Source organism: Podarcis tiliguerta (genome assembly GCF_965153285.1).
Source record: "Podarcis tiliguerta genome assembly, chromosome: 14".
Taxonomy (NCBI): Eukaryota; Metazoa; Chordata; class Lepidosauria; order Squamata; family Lacertidae; genus Podarcis; species Podarcis tiliguerta.
Window position 1 is genome coordinate 38,966,240 of NC_139547.1, and position 16,690 is coordinate 38,982,929.

A 16,690-nucleotide genomic window follows, 5' to 3' on the forward strand; every position below is an offset into this window, starting at 1 on the left:
GCTCTGAGTTCCATCACCTGGGCTGTTCCACAGGCCAGTTTTCCCCAAATGTACAACAATCCCATTCCTCTTCTGAGAGTTTAGTCGTTACCCATGAACCCCTTCTTGGGTGAAGTGACCTTCTTTTCCATACCTATGTTTTCCCCTGCGAACTAATATTATCCAAATAGGAAAGCGGGATGTTGTTGTTTGGTCGTTTAATAGGAAAGCGGGATATGAAATATTAAATAAATCTTAACAGTCATATGTCATATATATATCACATGCAGCTGATGGGACTGTGTGCATGAGTGCTTATGCACACACAAATGGCTTTTTAAAAGGTATTAGGCATGCAAGGGGGAAAAAGCTCCTATAATACAGAAAGGCATTGCTCTGCCCACTTTAGCTTCTGGCCCTGCCCACCGCTGCTATGCGGCTCCCCGAAGATTGACCTTGGAGGAAAGTGGCCCTCGGGCTGGAATAGACGCTAAACCCTGACCCCGAGGGCTCCCCCGATCCTCCTCCCCCGCCGCCCCGCCCTCTTCCCCATGCACCCGCGGACTACATTTCCCAGCGCCCTTTGCAGCCCGGTCTGGCCTCGCCCTCGTGGCGCACAGCTGAGAGTCCCCGGCAGGAAGTTCCGCGGCTCCTTGGCTGGGCGCTTCCCCGAGATGCCTTTGCTGGTCAATGGGGAGCGGGTCGACTTGTCCCACCCCACGAGGGAGCTGATCTACACCTTCCCGGAGCTGGAGGTGAGCTGGCAGCTGGTTATAGGGATTATTCATGAATAGAAGAGAGAAGAAAGGGGGGGCAGGGCTGAGGCTGTGAGTTGGACGGTGCGTCCTTAGATGCAGATATTTAAAATAAAATGAAATGTCTTTCGTTTGCTCTGCTCTGGTGCCCTTCGGAGGCTGCGTCTCTGTGCACCGCTTACCTTGGAAAGTAGCGCCACTGAACTCTATGGGAGGGTTGGTTTTTTTTTAGAAACAACGCCAGTGCAATCATGTGCATGCTTACTCTGAAGTAAGCCCCATCGAGTTCAATGGGAATGACTCTCAGGTAAGTGTGTGTGTGCTTGTAAAGCAGCATTGCGGGGATATTTTGGCCTCCAGATGTTGATCGCAGTCTTGTAGACTTTGAAGGGACCACCAGGGTCGGCTTCCACAATCAAATGGTCTGTTGGCCAAGCTTGCTGGCGATTATGGGAGTTGTAGTTCAGCAGCATCCGGAAAGCTATATGTTTTTACATCCACCCCTAGTGTAGAAAAGGATTGCAGCCTTACTTCTGAGCAAATATGCACTGGGACACAGGTGTTTGGAACGCAATGCCAGGGTGCATGGATGCTCCCAAAAGGTGGTGTCTTCTAGCTTAAATACAGAGTCAGTGCAGTGCAGTGGTTAGAGCAGGCTTCCTCAAACTCAGTCCTCCAGATGTTTTTGGCCTACAACTCCCATGATCCCTAGCTAGCAGGATCAGTGGTCAGGGATGATGAGAATTGTAGTCTCAAAACATCTGGAGGGCCGAGTTTGAGGAAGCCTGGGTTAGAGGGCTAGGGTCTGGGAGAACAGGGTTCAGTTCCCCACTCAGCCATGAAGCTCGCTGGGTGTCCTTACCTCCCAGGGTTGTTGTGGGGATTAAACAATGAGGGGAAGAACCATGTATGTGCCATGGAGAAAAAAGTAGGATATAAATACAGTCAGTCAAATATGCTGCACATTTAAGCTGCCATTGTTTGGGGTTAATGGTGTTAATGACTTGAGAACTTGTGACTTTTAATTTATTTTGAATGTCCTGATGTAAGGTAACTCTCAACTTCTATTTTGCATGGGCTGCTTTCAGGCTTTTCTCCACCGGCCTGCCCTTTTAAAAAAAAATGCAACCTAATTTCCCCACCCCTGCTCTTTTTGCAGATGTTCTTTTCATGCCCTTCTCCCTCAAACCTTCACTGATTTTCTCCCCTGCTCCCTGAAATACTTGAGAAACAGGTTTTTTCCTATGTACCTAACGGGGGCCGCCCACCTTTTGGGGGCCAGTCTGGAATTTTGGAATGGCTTTTATATCTTGCTTATTTCTTTTCACTTTCATAGTCCTCCAAAGCGCTCAAGATGACAGTCATGGTTTTATCCTCACAGCAGCCATGTGAGTAGGTTAGACGTGAGATGCAGGTCACCTAGAGAGCACCATGGCTGAGTGGGGATTCGAATCTTGGTATCCCAGATTCCAGTCCGATGTTCCAACCACTAAACCACAAAATGGCTACTGTATGTGTACGTTTGTGAAAGAGGAGAGACATCACAAAATGGCTGCCACATCTAAAATATGGTGTGGGCTTGTTTTCCCTGTCAGTGGGGGAGAATGCACCCACATCATCCAACCTCTTATAGAGAGCTTTTTGTACCTCTGCTCCATTTGGAATGGAAAAGGATGTTCAATGTTGGTTCAATTCATGATTGGGAAGGTTCCCAATGTGGGAGAGGCCAAGCTAGTGCAAACAGGAACTGGGCAGGAAAACCAAAGGTCTCTTGTGAACTGTGGATTTTTTTGTGGAGAGATTGACTGAGATCTTTCTTGGCCACCAAAATAGGTACTGGTGGCAACATTGGCACTTGCAGGCAGCATGTCTGTGACCCCTGTTTTGGAATTTATTGCAAGCAGGCACTCCATGAAGGAAAATTCAGCCCATGCCTGGTTGTCACCATCTTGGCCCATAGGATGAAGTGGCTGGCTTTTGATGTGTCCTCACAAAATGGCCCAATATTGGTACATCACCATGGGCTGAATTCTTCCCTCCCCCACCCCATGTTTGTTACACCCTGGTGTGTTTATGGGAATAAATCCCCTATGCAGTTCCAAGTGATTTGTAATTTGGCCCGGAAGATTTGTTTTGACAGCTGGATAGCTCCATTGGTTAGAGCTTGGTGCTGATAACTCCAAGGCTGCAGGTTCGATCCCCGTAAGTGACAGCTGCATATTCCTGCATTACAGGGGGTTGGACCAGATGCTCTTCAAGGCCCCTTCCAACTCTTAAGGAAAGCTCTTGGGTTTTTGTTTGCTGATTTAGGTGCCAGAAATGATTTATTTATTTGTAGACCACCTCGTCCCAAAATCATGCTTCTGAGGGCATGCCTGCCTAAGTAGGTGCATCTTCAGCATTGAGGGCTCCTGATCTCAGAATGATTGTGCTAGCTGGGAACCTAAATATGACTTTGTTTCCCCATTTTCTACAGGAACAAGCCAAAATCTTAAGAAGTCAGCCTGCTCAATCAGTGGGCCCCAAAGGACTTCTCTACGTCCAGCAGAGAGAATTTGCAGCCACCACTCCTAAGGATGGTAGGTTGGCGTTAAGGAAGGTCCATCCAAAAGTTAAGAAATAGCCGCCAGGACCTCACTTTTCCTTCTCCTCCTTTTCCCTCAGCTTCTGTCTCTATTCTCGGATCAGATGATGCAACCACCTGCCATTTGGTGGTCCTCAGACACACAGGTATGTCATTGGCCTCTGGGTTCCTTGCTGCTTTTGAACTATGCCCCTGGATTCCGATGCCTCTGATTTATAGGGTTTTTCAGCCAGTACAACAGGTTTTGGCTGATGACATCCAAGCATCCGGGAAGACAAGAAGCATTTTAAGAGTTGAGGGACATGCTTAACCAAGTATAAACTCTGGGGTGTGGCCCAGGGAGGGCTTTGAGCTCCAGATAAGCTTGGAGCGCTACATATCTGTTGCGCCAGAAGCAGTTTAGTCATGCTGGCCACATGACCTGGAAAGCTGTCTGTGGACAAGCACCAGCTCCCTCAGCCACCTTTGACTGGTCCAGGGGTCCTTTACCTTTTTATCTTTTAAAGTAATACAGGTACCTTGAACCTGATAGCATACAGGCAGCAATTGCAGACTCTAGTTGCCATTGCCTGGAACATGCAGGCCATCCATATTGTATTTTTGTTTCCCTCAGGCAGCGGGGCTATCTGTTTGACTCACTGCGATGGATCGGATACGGAGACAGAAGTTTTGTTAATCACAAATGCAGTGAAAGTGCTTTCTCCTAACATGGAATGTGGAAGGTCAGCTTTTCTCTTTAACTTTGGTGGCTGTCAAGCAAACTGGAAAAGGGCAGATGATCAACTAACAGTTAATTTACTTAATATGGATATTTTATTTATATTTAATACCCCCACCTTTTTCTCCAAGGCGCTAAAGGTGGCATACGTGGGTCTCCTCCACTTCCTCATTTAATCCCCACAAAAACCCTGTGAGGTAAGTTAGGCTGAGAGGTAGTGACTGGTGCAAGGTCACCCAGTGAGCATCACGGCCGAGTGGGCATTTGAACCCTCGTCTAGCCACTGTAACCACTAGGACACACTGCCCCTCCAACTCTTCAGATATGTATGCCTTTTTGACAGTGTTTAAGGAAATTTGAGATGAAATAAACTGTGATAAGTTTGTTACCACTCAATAATAAGTGGGGACGGGACGGACGGACGACAGAAACCTGTAATAATTTATTTTACATTCCCAGTGTGGTGTAGTGGTTAAGAGCATTAGACTCGTAATCTGGTGAACCGGGTTCGCGTCTCCGCTCCTCCACATGCAGCTGCTGGGTGACCTTGGGCTAGTCACACTTCTCTGAAGTCTCTCGGCCTCACTCACCTCACAGAGTGTTTGTTGTGGGGGAGGAAGGGAAAGGAGAATGTTAGCCTCTTTGAGACTCCTTCGGGTGGTGATAAAGCGGGATATCAAATCCAAACTCCTCTTCTTCTTCTTCCTATTATATCAATTAACCAGAATCAAGATAGAGTAAAAGTAAATAAATGAATAAAGTGCTTGATTTTAAATTTCAGTGGATCCCATTCAACTAAGGCTTTAGTCAATTAATCTACCGGTGATAACAGGTTATATCTCCAGCTTCCGTCCTTGTTGTTAGGTTGGAAGTACACTTGATTGGAGGATTCAGCGATGACAGGCACTTATCCCAGCGACTTACCAATCAGCTCCTGAGTAAGTTTGCATTCCTACTCCCTCTGTCAAAGTTTAGAATTCCGACTGGATGCTGGTAAAGCTTGCAGAGCTTCTGAGAGGTTTACGCTGTTGGGGATAGCAAGGGCTCACACCAAATCCAGCATGTAGGTCCTCCATGGGGAGGGACAAAGAGTAATGATTGGCACTTAAGCCCTGCCCCTGAGGATGCCGGTCAGCCTCTGCCACAGAGACTGGATTCAGACATTGCATCAAGCGGTGGAAGGACGTTTAAGTGTGGCCTGGCTGAGCTGGCAAACCACGGTTTCTGATCAGCTGGCAAACTAGAATCTGACAGCAGTTTCCAGTGGGTTTGCAAACCATGGTTTGGGGCCTTTTTCTTTCTTTTTGCTACTGTGGTTTGGCATGATGCCCGAGTAGACACCTTAGAGCAGCCTTTCTCAACCATGGGCTCCCAGGTGAACTTGAACTACAACTCCATCGTCCCTGACTACTGGCCCTGCTGGCTAGACCAGCAACATCTGGAGACTCAAGGTTGAGAAGGACTGCCCTAGAGTTAGGAGCCTTATGAGAGTCATGAGCCTGCTTGATATGGCTCTGAGGCCGCAGCAATTCCCATTTCAATCAAGGTTTAAGCCAGCGGTCAGCAAACTTTTTCAGCAGGGGGCCGGTCCACTGTCCCTCAGACCTTGTGGGGGGCCAGACTATATATTTTTTTAAAAAAACAATGGAACAAATTCCTATGCCCCACAAATAACCCAGAGATGCATTTTAAATAAAAGCACACATTCTACTCATGTAAAAACATGCTGATTCCCAGACCATCCGTGGGCCGGATTTAGAAGGCGATTGGGCTGGATCCAGCCCTCTGGCCTTAGTTTGCCTACCCATGGTTTAAGCCCTGTTTGCACCAATCCCCAGAGTTTCCTTGTAAGAGGGATTGATTGTTAAACCACTCTGGAAATTGTAGCTCTGTGAGGGAATAGGGGTCTCCTAGCAATTCTTGGCACCTTTACATGCTATAGTTCCCAGAGTCTTTTGGGGAAACCGTGACTGCTTAAAGTAGAACAAATTGGTTATTAGCATGGCTTAGAGTCAACCAGCTCCCACTCAGGATACCCACTGAAATTAATAGGCCAGCACCTGTCATGTCCATTAATTTCAGTGGGTCTACTTTGAGTGGGACTAATGTAGGATTTTTATCCAATGTTGCCTTTTTTCTTTTTTAAAAAAGAACTCTTTCTATGTAGCCTGGAAATATCTCATTCTGTTGCGCAGGTCTCACACTTTCCCCTCTTGTTATTCCTAGGAGCGTTTGACCGTTTGCAAGATAATGTCCATTTAGTGACCTTCTGCGTGACAGGTAACTTTCAAATGGGCAACTTTCCTCTGCTTCCCATCTTCTCAGCTACCTGGCCTAAGGTGTTTTTGCGCCATCCGCACCATACGTTTAAAGCACCGTGATGCCACTTTTAATCAGTTGTGTCTTCCCCCAAAGAAACCTGGGAATTGTGGTTTGTTAAGGGTGCTGAGAGTTGTTAGAAGACCCCTATTCCCCTCACAGAGCTACAGCTCTCAGAGTTCCCTGGGAAGAGCAATCAGTTGATTGGTTGATTGAAAAACCACTCTGGCAATTGTAGCTCTGTGAGAGAATAAGGTTTTCCTAACTCTCGGCACCCTTAGCAAACTTCTGTTCCTAGGATCCTTTGGGAAAAGCTGTTTCTGCTAAAGCAGTTACTGTAAGATAAAGGACCCCTGACCATTAGGTCCAGTCATGACCGACTCTGGGGTTGCGACGCTCATCTCGCTTTATTGGCTGAGGAAGCCGGCGTACAGCTTCCGGGTCATGTGGCCAGCATGACTAAGCTGCTTCTGGCAAATCAGAGCAGCACACAGAAACTGTGTTTACCTTCCCACCAGAGCGGTACCTATTTATCTACTTGCACTTTCACGTGCTTTTGAACTGCTAGGTTGGCAGGAGCAGGGACCGAGCAACGGGACTCACCCCGTCGTGGGGATTCGAACCGCCAACCTTCTGATCGGCAAGTCCTAGGCTCTGTAGTTTAACCCACAGCGCCACCTGCATCCCTAAAGCAGTACTGTATCATGCTTTAAATGTATGGCATGCATATGGCAACTATAGCCATATGTAACAATGCATGCTGATGTCAGATCCCAGTACTTGTTCTGGAGAAGGATTTCCGCGTTGTATTTTTGCATTTCTTTGACTTTCAGGTCACCTTGCGGGGAGACTATCCTTAAAAGTAGCATCTCCCAACCCCAGACTGATGTCACAAATTTGAATGAATATTTGATGAGTCCTATATTTGTGTATACCTGGCAGGGACTTGTATCTCAGTTTCTTCCCAAGCTCAGTGTTGTTGTTTTTTAAACGTGTCCTCTTCCGTGGAAGAATCAGAGGTTTTATTGTTATATCTCTCCTTCCCTCTCTCCTCCTCTCTTTTAAATAACAGAATTAAATGACCGTCAAGAGAAAGGCAAACATTTGCCATTCATTTATGGAATTGGTGAGTAACGTTCACATTTTGGGGTCAATTTATCAAGCTCGCTACAAATGATGCAGATGGTTTAATGAGAGGTTTCCACACTCTGCCTTTTGAAATCTCCAGGGTTTTGTTTTGTTTTGTTTTTTTGCTAAAGGAGAAGATCCTATTCCGGTAGGTATATTGTCTGCTTTCACCAGATCAGAAATTTAAACTTTTCCTGGACTTCTAATTTTAATCCAAGTTCAGATGTTTTGTAAAACCATGGTTTCCTTTTGTATCAATAAGGCTGACCAACCTATGGTTCTTCCATGCATTTTCCTCTCCTCTCTTAGGTGCCAGAGAAGTAGGAGATATAAAACATTTGCCTTTAAACTAACAGCCCTACATATAATGTATTGCAGTAATCTAACCTAGAGGGTACCAGAGCATAGATGACAGATGTTAAGCTATCTTTGTCCAGATTGGGGCGCGACTGGGCTACCAGCCAAAGCTGAGAGAAGGCACTCAGTGCTGCTGGGGCTACCTGAGCCTCAAGCAATAGCAAAGGATCCAAGAGCATCCCTAAGAGGTGTATCCGCTCCTTCAGAGGGAGTGTAAGCCCAACAAGAGCAGGCAACCTCCTAGCCCATCCAGTCTAGGGAACCACCCACTAACAGTGCCTCAATCTTAACTGGATTGACCTTCAGTTTGCTGGCTCTTATCCAGTCTATTACCAAGGCAAGTCCAGCACTTCCACTGCCTCACTTGCAGGTGTAAAGAAGTAGAGCTGAGTGTCATCAGCTTATCGCTGACAGTGGACTCCAAACCTTTGGGTAACCCCGCTGAGTGGTTTCATGGCGATGTTCAACAGCATTGGGGATAAAACTGAACCCAGACGAACCACACATTGAAGGCTCCATAGGGCCAAACAGTCCATCCAGGTAGAATTGGAACCACCACAAAGCAGTGCCCTACCCATCCCTAACTTGGACAACCGCTCCAGAATGATTTCATGGTCAATGGTATTGGAAGCTGCTGAGAGGTTGAGGAGAATTAACAGGGACACATTTCCCCTATCTGTCTCCTGGCAGATATCATCATACAGGCAGACCAAAGCGGTTTCTTTGCCCAAACAGGGTTTAAACCTTGATTGAAATGGATCTAGAACAATCTTTCTCAACCTGTGGGTCCCCGGATGTTGAACTACAACTCCCATCACCCCTAGCTAGCAAGGCCAGAGCTCAGGGATGATGGGAGTTGTAGTCCAACAACATCTGGGGACCCACAGGTTGAGAACCGCTGATCTAGAAGGTAAAGTTCCTCTCAAAGTATACCCATTGAAATTAAGACATAAGCTACTAGTGCCCATTAATTTCAGTGGAACTACTCTGAGCATGACTGCAATGGGATACAGAATCATATGAGTTCACAGGTACTTAAAATACCTAGTCGAACTCACAACTGATGCACGCGATCAATGATGTATTGCATCCCTGCCAGGCGACCTCTAATGAAAGCTCTAACCCAGGAGCCCCCACCACCTTCCAAGGCCACCTGTTCCACGGCTGAGCAGTGTACGATAGGGCAGCTGATGCTAATGTTTAATCTGGATCTCATTTCATGTAATTTTAACTTGTGGGCTTCAGCTCTATCCTAAGAGTTTGGAGCAACAGGGAGCAAATTTGCCCCTGCGACAGCCTTTCCATGTGATCCGATGTTGCTTTTCCAGCTGCGAATGTTAAAACGGGAGAGATTTTCCACGCAACGTTTCCAGACAAGGGTCCCGATGTGGATCTGCGGTCTGCCAGTATCTTAACGGGAGCCAAGGTAAGAAGACACGTGTTTCAGTTTTCGGGAGATTGGAAAATGTAATTACTTGTGAGATGTAACTTCTTGTGGCATTTGCCTGCCTTGCGTCACAGGCGTTTCTGAAGCTGGTGCTCAGTTTGCAGTGCAGACTGTGGGAGTTTTAAATCAGAATCCCAAACACCATTCAATCATTACAATGGATGCTCGGGTTGCGAACGTGATCCATGCAGGAGGCATGTTCGCAACCCGCAGCACCGCGTCTGTGCATGTGCGAGTTGTGATTCGGCGCTTTGCGCATGTGTAAAGTGCAACTGCTGAAACCTGGAAGTAACCCGTTCCGGTACTTCCGGGTTTCGGCGGGTCCATAACCCAAAAAAAGTATCCTGAGGCTTCTGTAATCCAAAGTATGACTGTATTTTTAGCATGGGCAAACACAGGAATTACCGTATTTTTTGCTCTATAAGACTCACTTTTTCCTCCTAAAAAGTAAGGGGAAATGTCTGTGCGTCTTATGGAGCGAATGCAGGCTGCGCAGCTATCCCAGAAGCCAGAACAGCAAGAGGGATTGCTGCTTTCACTGCGCAGCGATCCCTCTTGCTGTTCTGGCTACTGAGATTCAGAATATTTTTTTTCTTGTTTTCCTCCTCCAAAAACGAGGTGCGTCTTGTGGTCTGGTGCGTCTTATAGAGCGAAAAACACGGTGTGTGTGTGCACACATGTGCAAAGCCTCCAGATAAATACATACATGACTCTCCTGTTGCCTTTTCATTTTGGGGCAATAACACGCTGTTCTGAAATTGCTGTTTTGTAGATGGTTAACGTTTATGACTCGAGAAAGGAGCAACTGTGCATTGGCCCTTACTTTTGGATGCCTTTTCCCCATGTGGACTTCTGGCTAGCCCAGGACGATCAGCACATCTTGCAGGTAACTGGTCCTCATGAACAAGATGGTGGCGGGATCCCAATGAAATGCCCAGAGAAACTTGGGGTGCTTTCGTTTCTGAAGATTAAGCAGTTTCATGCCCCTTATTTGTTAAATGTATTTGCCACCTTTCCTCCTGGGAAAGATGGCAAATGGCTTTATGTGAGGTTGTCCCCTCCCTTTCAAAAACAGAACGAAACAAACAAAATACTGGATTTGTTAGTCACTTGTTACCCAAAGCTCTCCCAAGTGAGTTAGGCACATTAAAAAAAAATATTAATATATTATAGCATAAAAACAAAACAACAGCTGCAGGAAGCTCTGACAGCGCAGCAAAAACAAAGCAACATGATCTCAGTCTAGAAAGAGGCCTGAGGGGAAAGGCAAGGCCAGAAAGTTGTTGGCAAAGGTGCCAGGCAGACCTTGCTGGGGACAATATTCCTCAGATGGGGAGCCACAACTGAAAAGGCCCTTCTCAAGATCTGGAGAAAGGCCTTATAAATTCTAGGTAGGCTTATAATCAGGAGAGGTGCTTCAGAATATATTGGGGTATAAGCTGTAAGCTTTATAGGTGAAAACCTATAGGAATTTAATAATAATGAATAAAACCACTACTTTGAATTGGGCTCAGAAGAACGCAGCCACTGTAGCTGTAACAAAATGGGTGTTGCATGATCTGTTTGAATCAAGCCTGTCAAAAGTCAGGGAGCTGACTTTCTGTTCTTGGTGAAGCTTCTGAACCATTTTCAAAGGCATCCCCACATCAAGCACTTTACCCTGACAATGCAACAACCCTGTGTGCAAGTTAGACTGAGTGTGTGTAACTGGTCCAAGGTCACCTTGTGAGCTTCATGACTAAATGAAGATTTTGTACCTAGGTCACTCCAGCCCTAGTCTGACATTCTAACCCATGGATAGGGATCTTCAGGCCTTTCTGATGCTGATGTGATTGTCTTGGAGGTGGGGGGATGGAGGACGGGTAGAAGTAGCGGCGAAGGTGTATTTTAACTCTGGAATTTGTTTTCCAGAATCTCTCGACGTCGCCTCTGGCTGAACCGCCTCACTTTGTTTCCCACATTAGAGCGACTCTGATGTACTTAAAAGAGCATCCCTTTCCAGATAAGACACTGTTTCCTAGCAGAAAACCTTGGATATACAGGAAAAATGAGAGTGGCCTATGGGAGAAGGTCTCTTCCGACCAGATGTGACTTTTGAAAGAGTCCGAGTGAGACTCCGAAGGTGTGAATTGTGCCAAAGGAGGAGCAGCCATTCCAGATGGCAGAGACTGCACTTGACTTCAGTGAATAGCGTTTTCCCCCTTTTGCTAATATGAAACAAGACTGTGGGAGCTGGCCCTGTTTGCACAGCGGCATATCCTAAAAAAGTTCTCAAAGACTCAAATAATAACAAAGATACGTGAGGTTTCTATATTTTTACTGGATGAGATTCTGTCTGTGTGGGGATCAAGGTATAAAACAGGCCTCCCTGTCACGCCACTGAGGAGGGTGCAATATCCTTAAGACATGCAAATCCTTCCCAAGTTCTGGGGTGATGTTTGGATTTGTGGGAGCTCTGAGCCAAGAGTCCTCTGTCATTCTCCCCTTGCCCCGAGCCACAATTGGCAGGCTTGCAGTGCTGTGTATAGCATTGTAATTCTGGGTCCAGCCCTCATTTTTTAAGTCCCACCCCCACTTTCGTGTTGGTCTGGGGCATTGCCAAAAATTAAAAGGCCAGCTCGAGCCAGTTGCCCAGTGTCCCCCCCCCCCTTAATAGCTTTATTTGAAACAGGTGGATTGCAGCTAGTATAGAACATCTCTGGATTATTTGTGGCAATCTCTGGAGCAGTTTGCATGCAAGGAACTCACTGCACAGCTATCTGCGGAAGGAACTGGAGCCCAATGCAAAGTTATGGCCTTAAGGGGAAAGATCTCAAATGGAAGCTCAGAAAAGCAATCTGCACTTATCCGAGGGAAGTAAATTGTACACAGGAAAAAGGTAACATGCTTTTGCCAATACAGTGATTGGCAGGTGACTTTACAGGGATGTGTAACTTTTGGCCCTGCAGACTCCAATTCCCATCAGCTCCAACCAGCATGGCCAATGGTCAGGGATGATGGGAGTTGCCAATCCCATGGATATGAATGGGAAACCCTTTTCGGAGTAGCAGGAAGATAGACATGTGCCTGAGCATGAAAGTTTATTTTCCTCTCGAATTGCTTACATGTGAAAACCTTGACACAAACTCAGATACTAACAAGTTGAAGAACCTTTATTGAAGCATTTGGGAAGTATCTAAATTAGGTCTGTATCCCAGCAAAACTGCTGGCTTAACAATATAAAAACATTAAAATTTGTATTAACGATTATAACTTCAACCCATTTCTCCTCAGTGAACCCCAAGTTAATATTCATTTTACCAAATAAAATGCCAAGGAAGACGAGAATTTGTACTTTAAAAACAAAACAAAACACCCCAGTTCTTATTTAAACAAAGCAAACCTATTAAGGTTGTCTGTTTTTTAAGGATTCCCAGTTCCTTAGAGTAAAGAATGAATCAACAGTACACTTAACAGTAGTCCTCATCACACACCAAGGCAGTGCCCAATGCATTTTGCTCATCAAAATCCACTAGCAAAGAAAATACTTTGAAGGATATTACAAGCCTATTTTCAGAGAAGTTTGCTTCCTCGGGCCAAGGACCAAACCGGATATTGCAACTATCATTCCCTCACACCATCTACCTTCTCCACGCCTGACACACATAACTGACTGCTAATGTAACTTGGACCACCATGACCATAAGTTACTATCTTTATAGCAGGGTGGGAAATTATGTGCATTTTGCCTTCAGTCTGACCTTCAGCTTATATGTACTTTCACTATGTGTTTGGTTACTTGAGTTTCAAAGCAGTTCCACTCTAGGTTCAGACAAGCAACTTCTTCCACTATGACATGGTGGACTCCTCTTGTGTTGAATGTTCATTTTCTATGCCTGGGTGCTGCCACTGCATTATTTAGGAAGGCAAAATATAATCACTATAATATTCCCTTGCAAACTGCCATGCTTTCATTCAGCATCCGTGTGAGTATAGGATTAGGCTGTAGTTCGTTACCAGTCACTGCAAGGAGGAAGCTATTAACTCCAGGAAAGGTCCTTTAGGAAAAAGGGGATCAATCCCCTTAAAAAAACAAAAACTATGAATTTTGAAGTAATTGATCAAAGACTGGCCTGGGGCTTGATCACATAAACTCACTCCTAGGATTTTCTTACCACATGAAAAGATGCAAGTTCAATAGGAACAGAATTAAAGCAATCACTAAAGTGAATGCATTATAACAGGGGGATGAAACAGGCTTCTGAATATTTTCTCTTTGATTAAAGAAAAAAAAAGTTAGCTCATTTCTTTAAATAGTGCAGCAGTGTAAATAACCTAACAATTTCTCTGGGTATTTACAAGATCTAGCAAATGTAAACTACTGATCAGAACAATCCAGGATAGCAGTACAGGAAACATCACAGATATGCAACATTGTCAGCTCAAAAGTGTTTCACGAATACCTTTTGAAAGGTGTCAAAGAGACTCTGGGGGGTGAGTTGCTCTAAAGCAAAACTATCCCAGTGGGTTTGTCTCCTAACTGGGCCTGAAGCAGGAAAGTGTGGGATATCTGTTCCCAGCAGCCATGGTGAGGAATACTCCTACAAGAGGAGTGTTGGCCTCGGACTGCAAAACTTTTGCTGCAGGTTTATGTGGTGGTGGGTAGGGAATGCCCAAAGTGGTGCTCAATCACTTATATATGTACACATGAAGCAAACTTTCAGATTTTTTTTTTAAAGGCTATTCATAAAACCAAAGGAACCATATGGAGGGGTGCCTATAGATTTACCTCTAAAAATAGGTATTTAAAAATAAGGTAGCGAGCAGTTGGTAGATTTATTAAACAGTTAGAATCTTCTTTTCTTTTTTACAAAAACACATAGCACCAAGTGCAATTGATCATTCCAACCTAAAGGGAAGTGTCTGGGTAGAGCATCTTGAAAATTAAGCAGCAAACCATTCTTTAGGATGCCAGCTGGAAGACAAGCTGTATCCTGCATTTGCAAACTTCAGTGGCGAAGAAACTGCTGTTTACCACCTGGGCAATGTGAACGTAAGCCGGACAGAAAGCAACAATGGCAAAGTGTACAGGAAAAACCAGGCCGATGCCCCCCGCAGAGAAGGCGAAAGAGGGTGGGGTGGGGAGAAAAGGCTTCTTCCACTAAACTCTGTGCAAAAATCTCCAGTCGATCACAAGTTTAACAGTAGTCGTTACTGTACTAACTGTGGCACTGTTCACATTTTAAATGCATCATTAGGCTGCCCCTGCTAGAGAGGGAGTGCATTTTTTTTGTACAAAGTCTTAAAATGCACAGGGTCTGGATTTTATCTTAGACTCTCTTGTTCCTCGGATGTAGTGCAGTCATTTGCCAGGGCCTTCGCCTTGTCGCCCCGGGAATCTTCAGGGCTTTCCGGGTTTGGAAGCATGCTCTCTTCTGGCTGTTTTGAATCACCTTGCCCAGCAGGGGGAACTGCAGCAGGCCTCTGCTCTGCCCTCTCCAGATCATCGATGTGACTCACCGAGCTGGTCTCACTGAACCCATCCGAGTTCCTCAAGGACCTTCTAAACAGCTTTTGTCCTGGGGCAAAATATACACACTCGATTTAGTGCTACGCAGTCACGGCAAGGTCTGAAATGCTGCCTGCCTGTTTCCACAGTTGGGAATTTATGGATGGAAAACCAAGCCAGTTCATAAGGTTGATTGGGCATCAGTGGTAGACATTTATTTATATATTTCATAAAAATGTTATGCTGTTTATTTAAAAAAAAACAAAACTCAACGCAGTTTACAAAGTAAATAGAATTATCGGTAAAAACAACCATTAAGAACATTCAGAAATAAAATAAAATAAAATCTGCAGCAAACTAAAAACAGATTGTGTCAAGTGGCAGGGAGTTCCAAAGCTTAAGTGCTGCTCCACCATAAAAGATTGATTCCTTACAAATATGGAACGAGTATTATGTGGCACCTGTCACACTGCCAGTTGCACAGATCAAAGTGATCAAGTGGGCATATAGGAGGTAAGGTACTGTTGCAGATAGATATGCCCATGGCATATTTGTGATTCTGGGCATGTACAGCAAAAAAGAGAAAACGATGGGAACGGGATTCAGCATTCCGAGCTTCTAAAACATTGTCCCATTTGCCCTAATGGAATGGCTTCTACTGGGACCTACTTCTAAGCAAGACACTTGGCTCTCACCAACGGTGAAACTCTCCAGCAGCTTCTCTGAAACGCGATGGAAGGGAAGACTTACCAGGGAACCTCTGCTTTGCACGGCCTGACGTGGGAGTGGGAGGTGGGGTGTTCCCAGTGCCCTGCACTTTGGAGACGTACGTGGGCTCTGTAGATTCTAAAGAACCTGGCAAAGGGAAGAGGGTTTGGTTAGTGGCCCCTCAGATCATACCTGAAAACTAGGTTTAACGTGCCAAATGATAGGATGGTATTTATAATATGATCCTATTTAGCTGAACTTCATTGTACCAAAGGCACTTCTGTCTCACAACCTTCCATTTGGATTTCAACACAACAACATTCCAAAGCAAACCATGAGTGGAAAGTTGCTGCTGCTGAGTCTTCTGAGTACAGTGGTACATTAGATGCTACTTCTGCAATATAGCATCTTCCCTGGAGCTCTTCAGATGCTCCAAGTGAAGCTATCTGCAAACTTCTGAATGGCCCTCCCAGGCTTTTCCAGAGAACACTCCCAGTTCTCAATGTGGAAGGGCTGAGTCACAGTTTTTCCACATGGGGTTGAGAAGTTTTAGGAAGAGAGGGATATATGCAAAACATCCTATGTGCTATTAGACTATGACTATAAGAAGAGTCCTGCTGAATCTGGCTTAACGTCCATCTATTCCACCATCCTGCCTCCTACAAGGACCAATCTGATGCCACTGGAATTCCCCAAGCAGGGTACGAAGGGAATAGCCCTCTTCCTATGCCTGTTCCCCATCAAGTGGTATCCCCAAGGTACACTGCCACTAAACTTGGAAGTTCTATTCAGTTATCACAGCTAACAAGAACATAACGAGCCAAGCTGGATCAGACCAAAGGTCCAACTAGTCCACTGTACTGCCTGTAACAGTGGCTAACCAGAAGCTTCTGGAAGGGTGTCACCAGCAGGGCATAAAGGCAGAAGCAGAGAAACCAGGACAGGAACAGCATCCATAACCATCCTCCTTCAAAGCCACCACAGCTGCACATATACTTTGAAGGGCCTACTAATTCATTGCTCCCGCAAGTTGCTAACGTTGGTTCAACCCCCAAAATCATTGATATAATCAAGTTTCACCCCACCTGCTGTTAGGTTAAATGTTCTTCCCTTTGGTGAAGCATGAAATGGAGAAAACCAGTTGAGCACAGAGCCCACTACAGGAATCTGTCGGAGCAGCCCCTGAGAAAACAAACGGGGTTGGGAA

General features: G+C 45.5%; 2 protein-coding genes across 3 annotated transcripts in view; one reads left to right on the top strand and one right to left on the bottom strand.

Moving 5' to 3' along the window:
* Positions 1-392: 392 nt before the first annotated feature.
* NTAN1 (N-terminal asparagine amidase) lies at positions 393-12,545 on the top strand. The gene is made up of 10 exons (XM_083412575.1): positions 393-734; positions 3,211-3,313; positions 3,399-3,464; positions 3,932-4,040; positions 4,901-4,974; positions 6,263-6,316; positions 7,428-7,481; positions 9,169-9,266; positions 10,060-10,173; positions 11,199-12,545. Exons 1-10 carry the CDS (start codon positions 531-533, stop codon positions 11,376-11,378), a joined length of 1,056 nt encoding a protein of 351 aa, XP_083268701.1. The 5' UTR covers positions 393-530; the 3' UTR covers positions 11,379-12,545.
* The window catches only part of PDXDC1 (pyridoxal dependent decarboxylase domain containing 1), a 46,377-nt gene continuing 42,108 nt past the window's right edge, over positions 12,422-16,690 (bottom strand). For both annotated transcript variants that reach the window (XM_083412541.1, XM_083412540.1), the window contains exons 21-23: positions 16,569-16,665; positions 15,526-15,630; positions 12,422-14,845 (exon numbers count right to left, since the gene is read on the bottom strand). In XM_083412541.1, the coding sequence (XP_083268667.1) occupies positions 14,592-14,845; positions 15,526-15,630; positions 16,569-16,665 (456 nt within the window). In that variant the 3' untranslated portion in view covers positions 12,422-14,591. The remainder of the gene's footprint in view (positions 14,846-15,525; positions 15,631-16,568; positions 16,666-16,690) is intronic.

What these genes read in the sequence shown, in the direction of transcription:
- NTAN1 (XM_083412575.1), top strand. Translation starts at nt 531, where the DNA reads ATGCACCCGCGGACTACATTTCCCAGCGCCCTTTGCAGCCCGGTCTGG. An exon ending in CCTAACATGGAATGTGGAAG is followed by an intron (nt 4,041 to 4,900) that starts GTCAGCTTTTCT and finishes CCTTGTTGTTAG; the next exon opens with GTTGGAAGTACACTTGATTG. An exon ending in ACTTACCAATCAGCTCCTGA is followed by an intron (nt 4,975 to 6,262) that starts GTAAGTTTGCAT and finishes TGTTATTCCTAG; the next exon opens with GAGCGTTTGACCGTTTGCAA.